Below are 21,757 nucleotides of genomic sequence, written 5' to 3'. Positions count from 1 at the left end.
TTTCTTTTAATTAATACGAGAAAAATTTTGAAATTAACTAAAAGAATAATTTTACTATTAAATTATTCCCTGTGTAATTAATTTTTTTGACCAGTCCCTATAAAATTAATTAGAGAATATAATTTCTATCTCAATAAATATTATGAGATCCATCATTTGTTGGTCTTACAAATTAAAATCTAAGTAATAATTCCTCATTTATTATGTATTATTGTTGCTCATTATAAATGCACGGGTCATGGTAAATAATATAATAAAAATAAAGTATCATTTTTTTATAGATTTATTTAAAAATAGTGATCAAATAAAAGATTAAACAAATTGAATCAAGTTGAGCAAAATATGATTAGGTGAGGATGATTTTGTAAATTAGATTAACACTAAAAAATAAAGTAAAGAGGGTAATTCAAGCTTTTTAAAAGTAATTAGGCCTATGATTATTTATACCCCTTTTATACTTTAAGAATACACAACCAGTCCCCAATATATTTAGCTGTTATTGATGAATTATGTTAGTCAATGATACTAAATTACCCACAAGTGTTCTATCAAGTCTCCAAATAGGTGTTTAGTTTAATTACTATTTTAATCTCTTAATTAACTAATTAAAATCTAATTTTTCTTACAAATTATATATGAATATGTGAGGTTAATGAGTATATCTTTACTTTATTAACAAAAATATCCACTCAACTTACAGACTTTAAATTCTCACACAATTTAACTCAAGTTTTTCTCTTAACCTAACTCTCTCAAACATTAATCAAGTGAATCTAACAATTTAATTTATAGCCAATCAACTAGAAACACTGAGTATGAAGTAAAACTAAAATAATCACATTATTAATCACAAATATAAAAAGGAAATGAATGCTTAATTCATACAAAGGGTTCAAAATAATCCTAAAATCAAGAGTTTAACTACAAATGTTCACAAAATCCAATAGAAAATACAAATATATTAGCACAAATACTAAACAAGAGAAAATTAAGGAAAGTGGAGAAGAAGAACCAAAATATGAAACTAAAATCTCTTTCAATCTTCAAACTTAAGCTCAATCTCTACCAAAATTTATACCCTAGCACATCTAAAGCTTCTAAATACTCCCAAGAAGTTTATAATGGCAACCAAAGTAAAAAATGGGTTATATGTACTCCAAAATCCTAACTTTATTAACTAAATAAAATGTTTTGTTTTGTTGTCGTGACATAATTTGGGATGACTTTGGCTATTTTACATTATTTTTGTTGTTAACGAAACTTAGTCTTCTGTGCACTTGATTTCTTTATCTAAAAATCTTTCAAAAGCATCAACAAAAGCCTATAAATGCATCTAACCAAACCTTAAATTAAAATATTAATAAACTAGCTTCAAAATACTAAAATAAACTCATGATTTGGATTTTTAAAATAATATGCACATTTTTCTAACTTGAATATTTAAAATATATACAATTGTACCAAAATATATTGAAAATCCAAAGAAAACGTGCTCAAATAACAAAAAATTCTAGAAGTTAACAATTACTCTCATGCATAATTAAAATAAAATTAACTTAATCTCTTTTAGAATGTGTTGACCCATTCGTCGCCCTAAAAAATAAAAAATACTATAATTTATATCATAACAATGTATATAAATCATTTTTATACTAACTCTTTGTGTTAAAAAATATAAGAGATTTTAATCAAATTTCACTTCTCAATAAAGTAGTTATTTATTTTTTAATTAATCCTATTTTTTATATTTACTTTTATTCACACCATAAAAAAAATCTAGTGATTTATTCAATGTAGATACTTTTGAATGAAAAAGGTAATAATTGTACCTTAAAAAAATAAAAATGTCTTATATTTTTAACATTCAACTTATCAAAAAATGTTTTATATTTTTAAACAAATGGAGTATATTCCATGCATATTAAAAATCTATATATAAAAAAATAGTTACCTTGTGTATATTAAAAATATAAAAAATAATTTTAATCTAGTATGTATTATCTTTACATAAATTTATATTAAATAATAAAAAATTATATTTTATAATTTATTATCTTATATGTATGAAAAAAAGAAACAAATTATTTTGTTTACAAATCGTTGTTTCATGTATTCCCACATAAATTAAAATTTAAATAAACTTATCATTTTTATTTAACTATGTATTTTATTATACAATTTATTATTATATTCATATAAAAATACAGCTTACAAATTATAGATCCAACACCAATCATTTTTAACATAACATATTTAAATTAATTTTACATAACAAGTCTTGCACATATTTCTTTTTTTTTTTTTGATAAGCAAGTCTTACACATATTTTTATTACAAATGCCATATGATCCTTTAAAATCCACAAGTTTTTAAAAATTAAAAAAATTACCGTCCATCCCACTATATATTTATGGTGGAACAAACACTTTTTACATTATTATTTTACACACATAAAATATATATAAGTACCAAATAATATGACCTCACACTTAATATTTTTATTATAGGCCTTAAATTTACTATTATTTTTTCACTATAAGCTCTACATAATAATCTATAAAAGTATAAAAAAAATTAAAAAGTAAGTCAATGTTCATCTCACTATAGATCTACAATGGGATGATCAATAACTTATTTTCCGTACAATGCATGAGAATATTTTAATATTTAAAAGTTAAAAATAAAATATAAAAGTTTTAATTTCTTTATTTTGATGCACTCAGTATATTTGTAATTTATTTTGCCAATGCATGTATTAGAAAATAAATAATAGCCTGATAGACAAATTTGCTAATCCTCCACATTTGTGCTTGTTTTTATAATTGATATGACGTAAATTTTTTGCCCATGCATCACTAAAGAAAGGTAAGACGTGTAATATGATGAATCAGATATTATTTTATAATTTATTTTTAGTTTTGCATTTTATTATATAATTTATTATCATATACACACACACACATACAAAATACAGGGAACAACTTTTCTTTAATATGCTTTATATTTTTATAATTGGTTGTAAAAATATAGAAATTACTTGGATATTTTAATATTTTTACAATTGGTTGCATTTATGCATATTAAAAAGTATAAACAGTTTTTCAATATTGTAATTAATTTTAAAAATTATTACCATAAACATATAAAAAACGTTTTAAAAAATAAATTATTTTATTCTAAGTCTAAAATTAGAAGGTATTTGATAATTCGTCATCACCTATATATATATAAAATTCTACATACTTTTTATTTCAAAATTTACTACTCTATATATAATATGCAATGATGAATCATTCAAAAATTAGCCGTTAATTTTTAAACTCAAAAAGTGAAAATTTATCAACATAAAATGATAAAATTTTAAACTCATGAGTTTAACAAATCTCAACGTAAATTGTGTTATTTAGCATAATCTAAAGATTTGATGTTTCTTTTACTAACAATATTTCAAAGATTTGACAATGATTGTAAAGTGGTGGCACGCTGATCATTATGTTGTAGCCATTGGATCATTTCAACCACAATTTAACAAGAAGCACGATTTTAACATCATAGTCAACAGTCTCTCACTTACACCCCATCACCTCTCTTGTTTATTTCTGTTGAATTTCACAATATCACTTTTCCACTCTTTGCTTCTTGAGGTCTTTTTCTCTCTTTCATTCTAATAAACACATTGACAATGCTCTTAATCTGACAATCTCTTTGTGTTCTCCATTCCTCACCATCTCTCAAGATCTTTTACCATTGATTTCTCCTCGAAGCTCCGTGGACCCTCGATCATCTCTCAGCTTAAACGCACTGGCTCCATCCATCAATGTCATCTCCTTGCCTCTTCTTTTTCTCTTTCACCTTGACCGTCGCTGTCTTTGCGATGATGATGTCTTGGATGTGCTCACAAAAACTTTGCCGTTGCTTCAAATATGCCCTTCAAACTTTGCTGTTGCACAGATCTCTCTCTACTCATCTCGTTGTTGTTAAGAGTGGAAGAACTGGAGTTTCCGTATTCTACCCTTGTTTTTTCTTAACCAATGCTTTTGTTTTTTAATTTTCTTTTCATCTTTTTTGTTTGTTTCTTTGTCTTTGAATATCAATTTGTTGATGCATTGTAGGTCTATGAGATTATTTCTTGAAATCATGTGTTTCTGAATTTTTGTTGTAATATGCTGCAATCTACACGTTCTATTTTTTGTTTAATATTTGAGTGCAACATGTTAATAATAATTTTGGTTTTCACTTCTTCATGCTCACTATTATCTTCATTTGAGATAATCTTTAATGACATGATATGAATAAAGTGATTAGTTCAAGTGTTAGTATGTATGAGAATAAATATATAAGTCATTATGTCATATATTTGAAAAGCCATGTATTTATTAGATATGTAATTTATGAAAAATAACACTTTGAATACTCGTAGATAGGGCTGCACAAAAGACTGGACGGCACTGGACTTCACCCTAACCCGAAGTCCGGTCTCTTTCATGAAAAAGACTGGGTTAGGCAACCCGTAGTCCAGTCTTGTCCAGTAATAACCCGAAGATTAACAGGACCGGACTTGGTCCATAGGACTGGGAGACTGGTCCTGTCAGTCCAGTACTCACTTAGCTTTTTTTCCCTCTTTTTATTCTATGAGAGGCAATAATCCATTCCAACATAATAAACTCAATTAAGATAGTAAAAATACTTATAATAATAATAAATCCATAATAATTTCTAACAATAAGAAAAAAAAATATTTTTGTTATAGTCTAAATTATTTAAATTTATAAACTTTAATAAAAACAGTACTCAAAAAATTCAACAACACTATATTACAATAACAATTTAGAAACAAACTTAATAAATCTTTATGCAATCATCTCCTTAGCATCAATTACACTTTAAACATTTGTCAAAAATAAATTAATTATAATTATAATAAAAAAAATTAATAGGACTGGACTGGACCAAGTGGTCCGGATGCCTGGTCTCTTGTCCAGTCCAACCCGAAAAAATAGTCTGGTCTTTTTAGTTCTTTTGGTCCTGAAGGACCAGTGACTATACAGACCGAACAAGACTGAGACCATCTCGGGTTGGACTGGACCAGACAGGACTGGGAGACTTTTGCACAGCCCTACTCGTAGATATATAATCATTTTATGATAAAAAACTATGATATTATAAAATAACTTTTGTATACATAATTTATTTTTCCAAATTTCACTTAATAGAAAACAATATAAATAAAAACATTTTAAAACATGTACTCTTTTAGTCTTTTTTATAAGTCATTTTTATTAATTTTATCATTACCAATGCAAAAAAATGAGGAATAGAAATTGTGTAGAATTTCAAATACGCTTCTATATAATAAATTTAAAAGATAATATCATGTTTTTTTTTTTCTTATGAGAAGTGATTATAAAAATATTTTTTGAATATTACTTAAAAAAATTATATATAAACTTATAAATGAAATTAAATAATTTCTTTTAAAATGTGATTAAAGGGTGTATTTTATAATTAACACTTTAAAATACGGAGTCAAAGGATGAGAAGACTGGAGGCTGGATGGAGGAGTTCTATGAAAGTGGTTCTGTCAAGCGATTAGCGAGTTTACAAATTGGGAATTACTGACCAATGGCGATCTTTTTTTTTGGCCTGAATGATCATCCTTCTTCTTCATCTACCAATGATCATTCAAAACTTACACTTAACTATTTGTGTGTGTGTGTATATATATATTATATTCCAAAATTAACTAACTATATATAATTCTTTTGGTTTTTATTTTAAGACATTTTCAACTGTTTTATTTCACTTATTTTAAGAAAGATTAGTTTTTTATATATTATAAAACATGAGATGCATTTTTATTTTTATTTTTAACTTTAAGTCATGATTCAATTTATTAAATATTTTTAGGTTAATCAAAAAGTATAAACTTTAAAAATAATTTAAATATTATAGAATATCTATATTTAAAATAAAAAATTACTTTTAGAGGTAATCCTATTTCACTTCACTTTCCTTCCCTCCATTTTTCTCTCAACATCTTTGGATTAAAATTTTTCAATGATTTAGATTTAACTTTTAATAAAATTATTACTTCAATTTTACGTAAAAATATATAAAATATATTATAGGTTATAATTATTTATTTTATTTATATATCTTATATAAAATTAAAATAATAATTTTATTAAAAATTAAATTTAAACTGTTAAAATTTTAATCTAAAAGTGAGGGAAATGAAAGGAAGGGGAATGTAAGACACCTCTTCCCCTTACAAATAGCACACGAGGGAGTGTATATATGAAGGAAATGCTCCAGTAATCCTCGTCCAGCGCGTTCAAATGACTCCCTAACAGACAATTGGATATAGACCGTTGAGTTAAGCCCTTCCAACGACCATAACTTTACGTGGCGGGGAAGCCTGTGCCTGAGAATTCAGAAACCTCACCGCCACTCCTGATGTTTCATGCACCTTCTTCCGTTCAACCTCATCCGTATTCAATTCCTTTTTGTGCAAAAAACTCAATCTTTCTCCTACTTAAGCCATCTTACTGCCGCCACTTTTATCATCACTATGAACATCACTTCCACTTCCACTCCCAATATCCATCCTCCTGAGCTTCCTTTCTTTCCAATTGAACCCTCTCAACCTCGGAAATTTCGCATTCACAGACGCCGAAGGCTTAAATCCAACTGGAGACTTGCCGTCAGGAATCATTCGGGCTCTTTGATACCGGCGCCATTCCATAATTTATTCCACAGCTTAATCACCCAGTGTCCTTCTGTCCATACCTTGGATTTGTTCGCTCCAGCGCTTGGTTTCGCTTCTGGGGTCGCTCTATTTTGGTCGCGATTCAAATCACACAAGAATTCTTCGGTTTTGGATATCGGGGAATGGATCTTGTTCACTAGTCCGACGCCTTTTAACCGTTTTGTCTTGCTGCGATGCCCGTCGATATCGTTTCGAGGAAGTAAGTTCTTGGAGGATGTGAACGAGAAGCTCGTGAAGGAGGAAAGGCATTATGTGATGGTTAACGGTGGCAAGATTCAATTGAGGAGCCACGATGATGAAAAGACCGTTTTGGAGGATGGTAACTTGACTTATCAAAGAGTATGCGTCACCACCGAAGATGGAGGTGTTATTTCGTTGGATTGGCCGGCCAATTTGGCCTTGGAAGAGGAGCGTGGCTTGGATTCTACTTTGTTGCTAGTTCCTGGCACGCCTGAAGGGAGCATGGACAGAAACATTAAGTCAGTAGTACTTGAAGCTCTCAAGAGGGGTTTTTTCCCTGTTGTGATGAATCCAAGAGGATCTGCTGGTTCACCTCTCACTACTGCCCGGTAACTCTCTCCTTTTGATTTAGACTACAACAAATTTGAGATTGATGCTGTAATTGGTCGGTTACGAGGTGATCAATTTTGGTGCTCGATGACATGAATGTTGCTCCAACGTTTTGATATATATAAAGGATATAAATAAGAAGATGCTTGAGAGTACAACGGAAAACATCAAAACGTGTTGCTTAGAGGTGACCATGGAAATTTTATTTATTTATTCATTTTGACTCAAAACAAAGGAAGCTTGAATGAGAGATAGGAAAATGATGTTATAGGGAAAAGATAATACCATATTAGTACTCTCTAGGGATGAAGATGGTGAGGGATGAAGATGGTGACTTGAGGGCAGGAAATTACTGCTCTTTCTTCTGAATCTGACCTGTCACATTTGTCCAACCAAGCAAAAATATGTGCGTCTCTTCCTTCCTCCTTGCGTCCTCTTTCTTATTTCATTCCTGGGAAGTTGGCAATTTGGATTGTGAATCCTCCTTTCCTCAAGAGTCTTATGGTTAGACAGAAGACGTTAGAGACTTCTTAACTATGTTTTTTGTAGGTTATTTACAGCTGGTGACAGTGATGATATCTGCACAGCTATCAAGTATATTAATGCAGCAAGACCATGGACGACATTGATGGGTGTTGGATGGGGATATGGTGCAAATATGTTGACGAAATACTTGGCAGAGGTTGGGGAGAGAACACCATTGACAGCTGCAACATGCATCGACAATCCTTTTGATTTAGAGGAAGCTACAAAGTCCACACCTTATCACATTGCCACTGATCAGAAACTCACTGGAGGACTGATAGATATTCTGCGAACCAACAAGGTGATTTAATTGCTACCTTCACCCTCTTTTCTTCTTCTTTTTTTTCATCTGGCCTTTTGATGAGATGCTCCATGCAATCTGATTTTCTGAAGGATGAATTTGATTTATCATACTTCAAATATTTTATAACTCAAAGGATTATAAATCACCAAATACTTATTGACCATGTAGGAACTGTTCCAAGGCAAAACAAAAGGTTTTGATGTGGAAAATGCTTTATTGGCAAAGACTGTTCGTGATTTTGAGAAAGCAATATCTATGGTATCTCATGGATTTGGGGCTATTAAAGATTTTTATTCAAAATCTGGCACGAGAAATGTGATTGGAAAAATCAAAATTCCTGTTCTATTTATACAGGTAATGATGAGTTATTTTATGGGATATCTCACTTAGTCTGCATCTGTTTTGTTCAGTAGACAGGACCTGCATTTACTTGTAAATTCATCATAGGTTATGTTCTTAAGGAATTGGATCCTTCAACATTTTCATCGTAATCCAGGGAGGTGGAAAGGCTAAGTAATTATGAGAAATTGAATAAAAGAGAATGATCATGGTTTGATCTAAATATATGTGAGAAGGGGCAGAGAAGGAGAGTTAAGGTGTTTAAATAATCTCATAAAAATTAGATAAAATATTCATTAGCAAAGGTGTAGCTGGTGAAGCACATGTGAGAACTTCGGAGATTGAAATTGCTTTGATGAAAGAAGCATTTGATAAATAACAGAAAAGCTTCAAAGTAAACAAAGATACAAACACTAGTTCAAAGTGATAACCAATTTAGTTCTATTTCTTGATTACCTCTCTTAGTTGGTATTTCCTCATGAATTATTGGTGTTGTACTCTTGGCATACAAACAAACTGAACAACTAATTTGTATTCGTCATTTTGACTCCTCCTTCCTCCCACTTCCATTCCAATTCTGCCTAACACAAATCTGACTAGATTGTTTTGATTAATTAATGACATAATGATTATCTGTTGTTATCTCTAAGATTTAAATCTTCCATGCGCATAAATCCACCAGAGCCTTACCAGTTTCAACATTTTAACAGAGTGATGATGGGACAGTCCCAGTTTTTTCAATTCCACGCAATAAGATTGCTGAAAATCCATTCACTAGCCTGCTCCTTTGTTCTTGTTTACCATCTAGTGTTACTGGAAATGACAGGTCTGCTATATATTGGTGCCAGCTTTTAACGATGGAGGTAAATTTCTTTCTGGACCTATTTATGGATCATTATTTTATTATTCTATTTATGTGATATTTCTCTCTCTTGTTTCAAGTATCAACCAAAGAGTGAATTCTTACCCTAACATTGGTAGTCATATCTCCAAGGCAAACTCAACTTACTAGTTGGAAGAACCACATTCACCTTTTAGCTCATTGGTATTTTGCTCAAATGAACTAATGATTCTATTCCTTCAATCCTTACTATATGATATTGCTCCCCTGGTCAAATTATAGGAATCTGATGCTTCAGTCAGTGTAAATTCTTGTGTAGGCAGCACTTGTCAATCTTTTTTTGATCTGATCAGAATTTGTCTTCAATCCAAATCTTATCATTAGTGCTCCTGATGTGTGTGCAAATAGATGATAATTTCTTGGTTTTTTGTTCCCTTTGCTTAGAGATTATTGTGAAGTTTTTCACTCTATTCTTGCAAGGGGTATTCTTATACACGGTATTTGCAGTGGCTTACTGCTGTGGAGATTGGACTCTTAAAGGGCCGCCATCCTCTTCTGACAGATATAGATGTTACCATAAATCCATCAAAAGGATTATCTGTTGCAGAGGATATAAAATCAGATAAGAAAACTAAAGGGAGTAGATTTTTGGACCTTTCCCGGTCAGATGTATATAATGGATACACAATTGGCCCTGGAGAGGGTATGCTTGAAGGAAGTAGCACTGATGCTAGCTCGCACTTTAGGTACCAACAAGGTTTAGAAGGGAACCTTGAGCTTGGGGATATGAGTTTGCAAGGAGATAATGGTCCATTACAGCCAATTACCTCCCCTGTTGGAGTTGTGGTTGAAGAGAAGAATATTGGTTCAACAGATAGTGAACGAGGTCAAGTTCTACAGACAGCAAAATTGGTGATGAACATGCTTGATGTTACCGTGCCTGGCACCTTAACAGAAGAGAAGAAGAATAAGGTAGCATTTAAAATTTCTATTGCCATGGTTTCATGCCTGTATTTGATATTGTTTACCATTTCTACCTTCAATCAGTTTCTTCATCTGTCCACTAAAACCACAAAAGAGAGGGTTCAAAATCAACGAGCTGTTTCTTTTTATCTGTCATGAGTATGGACTATGGTGTACGTGCCTTGCAGGCTGTTAAGAGGCTGTTGAAATTGTACAATCTTATGCTGATGTAATCATTTTCAGAATTACTATATTGTATATAGCATTGAATAAATTATTCAGGGTCACTTATTTAAATGATAATATTGATATTGAGAAGTATTTGTTATTGGCATTTATATAAATTATTAAAAATTTCCAGGTCTTGACTGCCATGGATCGAGGAGAGACACTTATAAAAGCTTTACAAGATGCTGTGCCAGAAGATGTTCGTGGTAAGCTTACAGCTGCTGTGACAGGTATTTTGAAAGCACAGGGCACTGACTTGAAGTTTGATAGGGTTATTAGCATTCCTCTGGCTCCTGATTCACTATCAGTGAAAAAGAGCCAATCCTCTTTGAATCAGATGAATGGTACTGTTAGTTCTGTCGATAACCATGCTGGTGCTTTAAGTGGCATGGGTGAGCCCGCTGGAGGAACAGAGTTAGAGGTTCATCCCTCACAAAAGCCTCAAAATTCTACTAATCTAACTCAATCTCAAGACCCAAACAATGAAATTGGTTCTTCTGGTTGTTTCGCGAAGGAAACCAGCGGGTCCAGAAGCAATATTGATAACAAGGAGCAATTAGATGAAGCAGTTGCTTCAGAGATTGAACTCAGCAAAAAAGAATTGGAGTCAGATTCTAAGTCACATTCTACCAGCCAAAATGAAGAGGTGGCGGCAGCTGGTGATGAGCAAAAAAGCCTAAACAGTAGATCAGCTCAAACTCAAATAAACACAGAGGAGGAAAATAATACCCAGAAGGTGCAGCAGAAAACTCCAGATTGCTCTAGTGGTCAAAGTAAAATGACATCAAATAATGCAAAAGAAGAATCTCATTTATCTCCTGTATCCTCTGAGCCACAAACTACTGAAAAGGAAAGTAATAACATTGAGAAGAAAGAGAACAATAATTTGCAGAATGTTACAGATCAAACTAACTCTTCGAGTTCTGATTCTAGTGCCACTTCCTTCAGCGTTTCCCAAGCATTGGATGCCTTGACAGGGATAGATGATTCCACCCAAGTGGCTGTTAATAGTGTTTTTGGTGTGATAGAAAATATGATATCTCAGCTTGAGGAGAGTTCAGACAACAAAGAAGCCAAGGATGGAAAAGATGGTGATCATGAGTTTCAAGGAACACAAAAATGCGATAGCCAAATCTTGGAATCCGGCACATCAGGTGATCCTTCTGTACATGATCACCATGATGGCATTTACTCACAGAATGATACCTTTATGGAGGAACAACTAACTAAAAGCCTCAGCACAGGTAGTGAGAGTAGTGTTTTCATCCCTCAAAAAAGCAACTCTGATGACCATGTAGCTCAGAAGAGTAGTCAATGGCATGATAAAAGAGTTCTTTTTGATAACTGTGATGGACATGGAGAAGTAAACAGGATGCCACAATACATAGCTGCAAATTCATACAAGGATCCTCTTTACAGTCAATATCTTATCACAAACACTCCCACCAAATCACTTGATTTAGACATGACTACTGCATTGCTACTTGACTATTTCCCAGAAGAAGGTCAATGGAAGCTCTTGGAACAACCACAAAATACAGAAATCTCTTCTGTTAATGATGAGGATGCGGGCTACAAGAGGAATGCTCACGCATCTGCAAAATCTTCCGATACAGAGCAATGTATTGAACCATCATATGTAATATTACTTTCAGAAAATCAACAAGAACCCATAAGAGAGTTTGCCATAGAAGAAAACATGAACGAAAAAATTGATACGAGTTGTGACAGATCAGAGGAATTGATTCTAATTGTGAGAAAGACCTTATTAAACTCTTTGAAAATGGAAGTTAATCGCAAGCTGAATTCAGAAGAAATGAAAGAAATGAAACAGAAGCTTGTTGGGGACCTCGAACATGTGGCAGACGCCATATCACAAACTGTTAGATTTAGTCAGGTCCAATTACCACATCCAGAAACTCAATTACATAATATTGAGGGTGCTGATGCAAAAGTTGGTACCCTGGATGGGGAGCACATTATTCAGGTAATATCATCTGCTGTTCAGGAGACAAGCTACTTGAGAGGAGTGATGCCTGTTGGTGTTATTGTAGGAACTAGCTTAGCTGCATTGAGGCAATATTTTCATGTAGCTACAGCTCAAGATAGTGGCGAGAGAGGATCTCTGATTGATCATGATGGTGGAAAACCTTGTAGAAGCAACTATGACAATGTTAGTGAAACAGAGATAGCTCGAGAACATGAAGAGAAACCTAGTTTGGATCATTCTGTGAAGAGAGATGGGGTAAAAAGTGAAGCAGAAGATCTAAACAAAAGTTCCATCATGGTTGGTGCAGTTACGGCTGCTCTTGGGGCTTCCGCTTTACTTATGCAAGAGCAGGTAGAAGTTGAATCTCTTCACATGCACATAGGTTTCAAGTGTTTGAAATAAATGCTTTTGAAGAACAATATTTATAGTCCTCACTCCTCACTTTGTTTAACCCATTAACCATCTTCCTATAAGTATGACACCTGAGGCACATATTGTCCAGTTACACCTTCAAGCAAATTGATATCAAAAGATGTTGTGTCAACTGGATCTTCTGTCATGTCTTCATATTCACTGACTACATTATACTATTCCATTAAAATTTGAGTGCTTAATTGTTGCCTTTCAGCGGCAGCCTCAGCTCCTTTGTCCCCTCCTCAAAAAATGGGTAAACTTTTTGTGAAATAACTATCAAAACTTGAAAGAAAAACTTCATTCGGTTCTGATTGGATCTACTTAGATTGTTCATATGTAACAGTTGAAAGAGAATAAAGTGGTGCAAAGGGGGGAGATGAATATACATTTACTACTTTAATATTATAATTATTTTCTTCTTTGAACTGCGTCATCTTAATTTTATAAATTTATCGCTCCATTTCAGGATCCATGCAGAGGTAATGAAACTGCTGAAAGGTCATCCTCATCATCGAAAATGAAATATAGTCATCATAAAAAGTCTGACAAGCTTGACGAGGCAGTCTCTGAGAAAAACCATAATAGTATAGTCACAAGCCTTGCTGAGAAAGCTATGTCAGTTGCTGGTCCAGTTGTACCTACTAAAGATGATGGTGAAGTGGATCAAGAAAGGTCAGGAAAATATTTTATCTTGTGAGTGAAATTTCTTCATTTTCTTCATCTACTTACCTGAAGTAACTTCACTGCATGTTTTGCTCAAAAAAAAAAAAAAAACTTAACTGCATGGAAAGACTGGTTGCGATGCTGGCTGATTTAGGACAAAAGGGTGGCTTGCTGAGGCTAGTTGGCAAACTTGCTTTGCTATGGGGTGGTATACGTGGTGCTATGAGTTTGACAGACCGGCTTATCTCATTCTTGCGTATTGCTGATCGTCCCTTATTACAAAGGTAATCTGAAATGGTGGTTGCTCACATATGAAGAAATTAACCATTTATGGAGATATTTTGTACAGCGGCTTTGCTGAGAGTAGTCTTCAATACCTGGGAAACTATGCTTGTGCTGTCACATTTAGAAACATTTTCGTGCTTGTTTTACATTGTCAATCTGGAGGGGGTTGAACTTGAGATCAACTGGGAAGCTTCTATTAAATACTTATATTTGGTACTCAGAATTACGCACAAGATAAACTCTCAATTACACCTCATTTTCTTCAATCTCTCACACTTCACTCATGTTGCTTATCACTCACTCGCTACACACAACCTGGATTTTATTTCCTCACACAAATGTCACTTTCTTGTCTCTACATGGAATCACATTTTAGCATGCTTTTAGTTGTTGAAAGTCAGTTATCCTCTTCATTTTTCTTGGTTATTCTTCACTAGCTTCCATTTTTGCCTTTGATATGATTCTCACCAATGCAGCACTATTGATACATTCTCTTAACCCTTCTTATCTACTTGCACCTTCTTATATGAGCGAAATTTAGGGAAGTAAATTCATTGTTATCTTTGCATACTCCTAAATATTTGGAAATAAGTAAATTGTTACAGCTGTGAAATCCTGCTGGTTGTCTTTTGTGCTTCTGATATGGAGATTGGAATTATAAGCTCTAGTGATTCCTTTTGTAAACATGCAATGTATCTTTCCCCATATACGCAAGTGATTGTGAATTTATATATCCTAATTCTCAAAGATCTCTCTTTCCTTCTTTAGGATTTGCGCATTTGTTGGAATGGTCCTTGTTCTATGGTCCCCTGTTGCCATTCCATTGCTTCCGACTTTGGTTCAAAGCTGGACAACAAATAGTCCTTCCAGAATTGCTGAGCTTTCTTGCATTATTGGACTCTACACTGCTACAACAATACTTGTTGTGTTATGGGGAAAAAGAATCCGTGGGTATGAAAATGCACTACAGCAATATGGGCTGGACTTGAGATCACCGAGAAAGGTACCAATTTGGGATATAATCCAGAAGAATATGAAGTCTTTTATTGGAATGTATTGTAGAATATCTTTTATGTCTTTGAAGTTGTTGATGTCATGTTTTCATCTTTTGTCATAGTATATTGATTTAAATTATAAATTTCTAAAGTTATTGCGTGGAGAAGGCCTGGTAATGATTTCATTAATATCTTTCACATTATTCTTCGTAGTCCATTAAATTCTTATACAGCCTTTAAGGTCATTACCTCTTTTAATATCATGAAGCAAGTTTTGATAATGCCTTGGCTTTGGAAAGGGGAAATGAATCGCTCTGATATGTTGAGGTAACTGAAATAAGCTGTTGGTGAAATTGAAAGAGGTGGATTGATCTTGACATACGTCTTTGATTTTCACGCTACTTTAGAGAGGCTTAAACAAAAATGTGCATGTAAGTGCTTACACGTTATGTGATTCTTGTTTGCAGAGATTGAAAATTCTCACTAGGATGATCCAGTTTGAAACACTTACAGTGATTCCTCATTTGCTCTTAGTGAAATGAAATTTATTGTTGGTGGATATTGCGAGAAACTTTGATAATTGCATGTGAAGCATTGTTGGGATTAGTGAGAAGAAAGGGCATTAATGGCGAGAAATAATGCTTAGAGAAATTATTAAACCCTCTTTTCCGTGCATGCAATTATAACTCTTTTCCTTCTCTCACACTATCATTGACTTTAGCATGCGTTTTGTATGTAAGCGGTAATAGCTCTTGCTACTTGTTTGCTTCTGTCTCTGATTTGCAAAATAAACTTCGAGGTCAATTTGGCGCATCTGTTTTCAACTTGTTTTTTTGGTTGTCCTTTGGCTGTGGGTTGGAGGCCGTATGAGATAATGGGGATTTTAATGATTTTTCACTGGCACTTAGTTCGTGAGCTAATTTTGAATCTTTGCTGCAGCTATTTGATTTTTTGAAGGGCTTGATTGGTGGGGTCCTCATTGTTTCTTTAATTCATGGTACAAACGCATTACTTGGTTATGCAATTTTCTCTTGGCCTCCCATTCCACCTTCTTTGGATATCATGACTTGGCTCAAAGTGCAAGGACATATAGTTGTGCTGGTTGTTCAAGGGGTTGTAATGGCAGTGGCAACTGCACTTGTGGAAGAATTACTTTTCAGGTCCTGGCTGCCCCTAGAAATTGCTGTTGATCTTGGATATCATCGTGGAATTATCATATCTGGGATTGCCTTTTCTTTATTTCAGAGGTTTGTTTTCTTGATCAAGTCATCTTTTGTCTATCCTACTTTTTATGCATTCTATTCTGAGTATTACTAGACACAGGTCTCTTAGGGAGGTGTATCAAAATGTCTAATTAACTTCTTTGGTTGCAACAAGATTAGGATTGAAACTATGTGTTTGTTCAATTTTGAGTCCAAACGATATCTGTTATCTTTGTGGGGATTTTTCAGGTCTCCACAAGCAATACTAGGACTTTGGCTTTTATCGCTGTCTCTGTCGGGCACCCGACAGAGACATGGAGGTAGTCTCTTGATCCCAATTGGGCTACGCACGGGGATGATGGCGTCCAATTTTATCTTGCAAAAGGGCAAATTTTTAAGCTATGGGAGCAACTTCCCTGTTTGGTTAATTGGGACTCATCCATTCCAGCCATTCAGTGGGATCGTTGGTTTGTTATTTTCGCTATCATTGACGATGCTTCTCTACCCCACACAGGCCTTACAGAAAAGAGAAGTGAGGGACTAATAAGTGGAAAATCTATTGGTCGATGGGGTTCTGTTCTGATACCCTCTGCCCCACTAACATTCCGAGTGTTTTCTCTGCTGTGAATTCAACATTGGAGGATGGAAGAGAGGAGGGACAATGGAGACTGGGGGGAATCGTGTCATACAAAGCCTGCGGCACCTGTCATATTTTTACGATCGAAGAATGGAGACATGATTTAGAAAATACGAGATTATTATTATTATTATTATTATTATTATTATTATTATTATTATTATTATTATTTTGGTATATACAAGGCAATAGGCCTTTAGAGGGTTCTCTTTTGGCCAAAGCATAGAGTACAGGGTTTACTCGTCAGGTTTTTCTAGTTATATCATCATACACGTGAGATCCTGCGGGATCTTAAATGTGTACATTTTTGTTAAGGTACATGTACATTGTGAACTCTCCAGTAACAAGTTACTTCAATATCTATGGACGAGCGAGAATTCGTCCCCTCTGCTAAACGAACTTCGCTCTTCTCGTTCAAGTTTACGTATCCGTGAGATTATAATACTAGTTTGTGCGGTGTGCCCGTATAACTGCCTTAACAATATTAAATATTAAAGGGACATCCGTGGACAATTTCAAACAAGATTCATTCATAAATATACAATCTCATCTTTTCAAAAATACCAAAAACACTTGGACAGGGATACAGGGGAGTTTAGATTTCCAATTACCTCCACTTCTCAAGTCAATCAAAAAAGCACCTGTAGACAATTTCAAACTCCAAGCTTTCACTTGTTCCCAAGAGTTTATTAGAGTTTACAATTTAAACAAGTTGAAGACATTAATTCTCTAGCATAAACATCAATTTGCTTACTACCCATTCCATTCACAATTCTCAAAACTAGACTTGTTAATTAATCTTGATACTCGTTATTTTTATTAGGTACATTAGACACCCATGAGCCTAGCTAAACCCATTTATTACTCATTTAATCTCTAGCTTATTAAATTCTCATCCAGCGTTTGCTAGAAATAACAAAACCAATCCCAGTAATCATTCTAAGCCCTAATAATGTGTTCTGAAACTCAAATAACACCCCTATAATTCCATTTAACCCATTGGCTTCAAACATAAGTCCATCCATTGCAAAAAAAATTAACTCAAACCTAGACATCAAGCTTAAGATTCGCATAGAGAGGAAGAAGAGGGTGTTAGGATACTAACCCAAGTGAATCTTAGCTCCAAATAGCCTCGATATTATGTAATGTTGAAGCCCCAACATAGCCACCTTCTTCTCCCGTTGCTCCTCTCTCTTTTATTTTTGGTTTCGCACCACTTTCGCATTTGATTTATTTCAAATTCGTGGCCATCTGCTGTACGGTGGACCAAATGCCATACCAAATCTAATGCATTTCAATACTATTTTAAGCCCAATTTTAACCCCTCCTTGGTTCCGTTGAGCCCATTAGTAATCCCTAATCATGTTTAGTTTAGTTAATTCATTAATTTATCAATTTATCTTTGTTAAAAATAACCTTAGTTTAAATTTAATGTTTTATTTTTATTTTTATTAAAATAATAAATTATAAATTTTTTTAATAAATCGGATCACCAATATTAATAATCTATATTTAATATTAAAAAATATTTTTGTAAATTGGCTATTTAGACTGGTGATCAGATCTCTTAAATTTTTTAATTTTAAATTTAATAAAAATAAAAAAAATTATATTATCAAAATTTTTTATAGGTGCCTGGAGGGGAGGAGGATGGAGGTTTGGGAGGGAGAAAAGATGAGTTTAAAAATGAGATCCATTTCTGGAATGAGTTTTTGAGTGACCAAATTGTTCTAGTTATAAAATTTTTGAACAATCCTGTCCTTCCTCCTCCGTCCCAATTCTTGCTTCCATTTTTGATTTCTCCCTCCAGCTTGTCCATCGACCTTCTTCTGCCCCAATTTTTAACCTCCTCTTAGCATGGAAATAGGTTGGGCCTCTATCCAAAGCTTATGCCTCAACCTATTTCATATTTAGCTTAGGCCATTTAATAAATAAATTAGGCCAGGTTTGGAAATTTAATTATACCTATGTAGTTAAATAGGCTAGACATATTTTTATAAGGCGCGGTCAACAAACCTGACAAGTCGGCTTATTTATATATTATTATTGTGTAATATACTGCATGCACATAAATTTTACCATTTGATTTTTAATTAATCTATTCTTTTTTATTTTTTTAATTATGTTTTAAATTAAATTGGACTTATATATGAATTTTAATATTATTACTTTATTGTATTATATTGTAGTAGGTAAATCCTTACACTTATTACTCCTTCCTTTTAAAAAATATAAGATATTTTTTAAAAAATTAAATATTAAAGAATGTAAAACATTTTTAACGTTTCAAAATATAATAAATGCATTTTTTTGAAAGTGCCCATAATAAATTAGCCACTTTATATTTATTATAAAGTAAAACACTTTATTAAATGAGCATAAATATAAAAAAATAATGTTAATTTAAAGATAATTAACTATTTTATTAAAGTGAAATTCAGTTAAAATATAAAGAGTATGTATATTATAATTTATAATTCAAGCCATATATACATATATAGACTTTAGTAATTGTAAAGAATGTTTAGACTTTTAAAATTAATGTACAAGTTTATTTAAAACTTTTAAGTAATCTTATTAGCTAGTTTCGGACTTGAGCTATAAAAAATATTTTATATAAGTTTTAAATTAGGTTCAAATTTTTAATTTATCAGGTATAGGCTCTATATTTTAGTTCTTCATTTCCACCCCTAGTCTCCTCTTCGATGACTTTACTTCCAATGTTCTCATCATCCTTGCCAAATCATCATTGATGGCACATTCCAACTCAAAAAATTCTTGCATGAATAAGACTTTTATATTAACCTTTATATATTTAATATATTTATATCAAATTAAATAATAATAATTAAATTTTAATGCGTTAATATAATCAATAACAAGAATTTATTATATAATAAATAATGAATAAAAATTCATATATTTTGATTTAATTAAAATAAAACACACTAAGTATATAATAATAAGTATATAAGTTTTTTATTGTTTATATGAATTCAATACATCATGATATTTATAATCCGTTTAACAAAAATATTGAATCAAATAAAATCTTTTATATTATTGCTGTGGATAATTCTATTTTTTTTATACTTTCTCTTCGGATTATCATAAATAATAATAGAATAAATTTATATTTACAGTACACATGCCATCCTTTTATTGGACAGCTCAATCTGCCCCTCTCTTCTGCCGTTCGACAAAGTATCGACCTACTGCGTCGGCCATCGCGCCACTGACCTTCGTCGTCCGATCACTCGTCTCCCTCGCCATCTCGGTACAAGCTTAGCTTTAATCTAGCAGGTTGGAAGATTTTTTTGATAGAGCGAAGGGGTACGATGGTACTTGGATATTCTCATTACATTATGGCTAGAATCCCGCAGGGAGAGGACCCGACCGCGTTCGGCTCCCGGCAGTCTCTGCTCGTTTCCTGCTATCCGAGTTCTGAGACGAGTGAGGTGACGGCTTCCTTTTCCTCAGATGATTCTAATCCTTGTATTTCTTCATGTTATTATCCTACTCTAAATGTCAAAGCTTTTGATCTTTCAAGCGGATGATAAAAATCAAATTTAGAACACAGCCTTCTAGCAAGAGTATTCGTTGCAGGCATAATAATTGTATACGAGTTGTTGAACTCAGGTCAAAATGACAGCATCAGAGGAGAACAGTGCATTGTTCCCAATATTCATATTGACAATAATGGCCATTGCCACAGTGCCATACACAATTACTAAGTTATGTCGTGCTGCTACTAATAAATCAAAAAGTATCCACTGTCAATGTTCTGAGTGCTCACGGTCAGGGAAATACGGAAAATCAATGGTTAAGAGGGTGGGATCATTGTCAAAATATATCTTATGCTTTATTATGTATTTATGCTTTATGATTACATAATTTCTTGTGGTTTCAACAGTAATCTTGACATCTCTCCATCTTTCATTGTTACTCTTATTTTCTCTACCCTTCATTTTTGCAGATTTCAAATGTCTCAACATGTAGTAACCTGACATCACTGCTGCTCTGGGTGGTCATGATTGTTCTGGTTCATTACATAAAAGATATAAGTCGAGAGGTAAACAATTAAGATTCTAGACGAATGAGGCCTCATTCTGGTCTGCTTCATGATACAATTTTAATGGTTATTACTTTGGCTTATAACATTTTGGCTTTTGATTGAGTGTTCAAACGTTGCGCACCCTGAAATTTCTCCACTATTTTTTTCCTTTGTTTTTTGCAGATTCAAGTTTTTCATCCATTTAGTCTTATTGGATTAGAGCCTGGAGCCCCGGAGTCTGAAATAAAAAAAAAAAAAAAAAAAGGTATAAGACGCTTTCTATACAGTATCACCCAGATAAAAATCCAGACCCAGGTTGAAGGTGTTTCAGTTGTATAATATATGTTTCTTCTTGTTTCAGACTTTAATGTTAGACAACTTTTTGTAATTATTACTCCTGATATTTGTACTATACTCCTTTTATTTCAAAGGCCCACGAGTACTTTGTAGAGTACATTGCCAATGCTTATCAAGCTTTGACGGATCCCATAGCACGTGAAAATTATGAAAAATATGGCCATCCTGATGGCAGACAGGTAATGAAATCAGATGGTAGGGGTGAAATGCCCAGTGTGTTGCATTGTTTGTTTCCTTGGTGGAATAGAATTATCTTGTAACCATGTCCTGGAAATATGGATGATAATTTTGTTGCAGGGATTTTAAATGGGCATACTTCTCTCTCAGTTCTTGCTAAATATTGATGGGTCATCTGATGGAATACTTCTACTTTGGATTGTTGGTGCTTGCGTCCTCTTGCCTTTGGTTGTTGCTGATCATTGAAATATACCGGAAACTATGTAATGTCATCAGACACTGCCCACTTACTATTATCTTATGAAGCCTTCTTTGGCTACAAGGGACATTGATGGTTTATCTTTGTTCTAGCTGAGTTTTTATGTGCGTGCGCGTGTGTGTTTTCAAAAAAATCTCTGCCCTTTCAGCATTCGATTGATTCAGTTTCAATTTTTTCAAAACCGA

The 21,757-nt window shown here is 33.2% G+C and overlaps 2 protein-coding genes and 1 long non-coding RNA gene across 5 annotated transcripts; 2 read left to right on the top strand and 1 right to left on the bottom strand.

The window, feature by feature from the left end:
- The first annotated feature begins 6,341 nt into the window (after window positions 1-6,341).
- Window positions 6,342-17,143, top strand: LOC129319857 (uncharacterized). Of its 3 annotated transcripts, none has more exons than XM_054964947.1 (11): window positions 6,342-7,338; window positions 7,889-8,165; window positions 8,337-8,522; window positions 9,218-9,370; window positions 9,856-10,320; window positions 10,673-12,880; window positions 13,410-13,615; window positions 13,735-13,890; window positions 14,660-14,894; window positions 15,826-16,133; window positions 16,338-17,143. In XM_054964947.1, the coding sequence occupies exons 1-11, from the start codon at window positions 6,464-6,466 to the stop codon at window positions 16,630-16,632; spliced, it is 5,364 nt and encodes a 1,787-aa protein (XP_054820922.1). In that variant the 5' UTR covers window positions 6,342-6,463; the 3' UTR covers window positions 16,633-17,143. The 3 variants fall into 3 exon arrangements, with proteins under 3 accessions (XP_054820922.1, XP_054820921.1, XP_054820923.1); XM_054964946.1 differs by having other exon boundaries at window positions 9,829-10,320; XM_054964948.1 differs by lacking the exon at window positions 6,342-7,338 and adding an exon at window positions 7,370-7,745 and having other exon boundaries at window positions 9,829-10,320.
- Window positions 16,329-17,969, bottom strand: LOC129319858 (uncharacterized). The gene is made up of 2 exons (XR_008595530.1): window positions 17,831-17,969; window positions 16,329-17,366 (listed from the first exon to the last, which is right to left on the bottom strand). It is a non-coding gene; the product is annotated as an uncharacterized LOC129319858 (long non-coding RNA).
- A 1,901-nt stretch (window positions 17,970-19,870) lies between these two features.
- On the top strand, window positions 19,871-21,230 carry LOC129319441 (dnaJ protein ERDJ2-like). Its single transcript, XM_054964512.1, has 3 exons — window positions 19,871-20,183; window positions 20,702-20,797; window positions 20,963-21,230. Exons 1-3 carry the CDS (start codon window positions 20,064-20,066, stop codon window positions 21,116-21,118), a joined length of 372 nt encoding a protein of 123 aa, XP_054820487.1. The 5' UTR covers window positions 19,871-20,063; the 3' UTR covers window positions 21,119-21,230.
- The last annotated feature ends 527 nt before the right edge of the window (window positions 21,231-21,757 follow it).

This window comes from Prosopis cineraria, unplaced genomic scaffold, assembly GCF_029017545.1.
Source record: "Prosopis cineraria cultivar Desert tree isolate PC_DT_omini unplaced genomic scaffold, ASM2901754v1 PC9, whole genome shotgun sequence".
Taxonomy (NCBI): Eukaryota; Viridiplantae; Streptophyta; class Magnoliopsida; order Fabales; family Fabaceae; genus Prosopis; species Prosopis cineraria.
The sequence above is the reverse complement of the archived record's forward strand: the minus strand, read 5'-3'. Positions and strand labels throughout refer to the sequence as shown.

Excerpts from the sequence above, each read along its gene's own strand:
- LOC129319857 (XM_054964946.1), top strand. The coding sequence starts at position 6,464 with ATGCACCTTCTTCCGTTCAACCTCATCCGTATTCAATTCCTTTTTGTG. Across the intron at positions 10,321-10,672 it reads CAGAAGAGAAGAAGAATAAG|GTCTTGACTGCCATGGATCG; the intron begins GTAGCATTTAAA and ends AAAAATTTCCAG. Across the intron at positions 16,134-16,337 it reads GCCTTTTCTTTATTTCAGAG|GTCTCCACAAGCAATACTAG; the intron begins GTTTGTTTTCTT and ends GGGATTTTTCAG.
- LOC129319441 (XM_054964512.1), top strand. The coding sequence starts at position 20,064 with ATGGTACTTGGATATTCTCATTACATTATGGCTAGAATCCCGCAGGGA. Across the intron at positions 20,184-20,701 it reads CGAGTTCTGAGACGAGTGAG|ATTTCAAATGTCTCAACATG; the intron begins GTGACGGCTTCC and ends TCATTTTTGCAG. Across the intron at positions 20,798-20,962 it reads TAAAAGATATAAGTCGAGAG|ATTCAAGTTTTTCATCCATT; the intron begins GTAAACAATTAA and ends TGTTTTTTGCAG.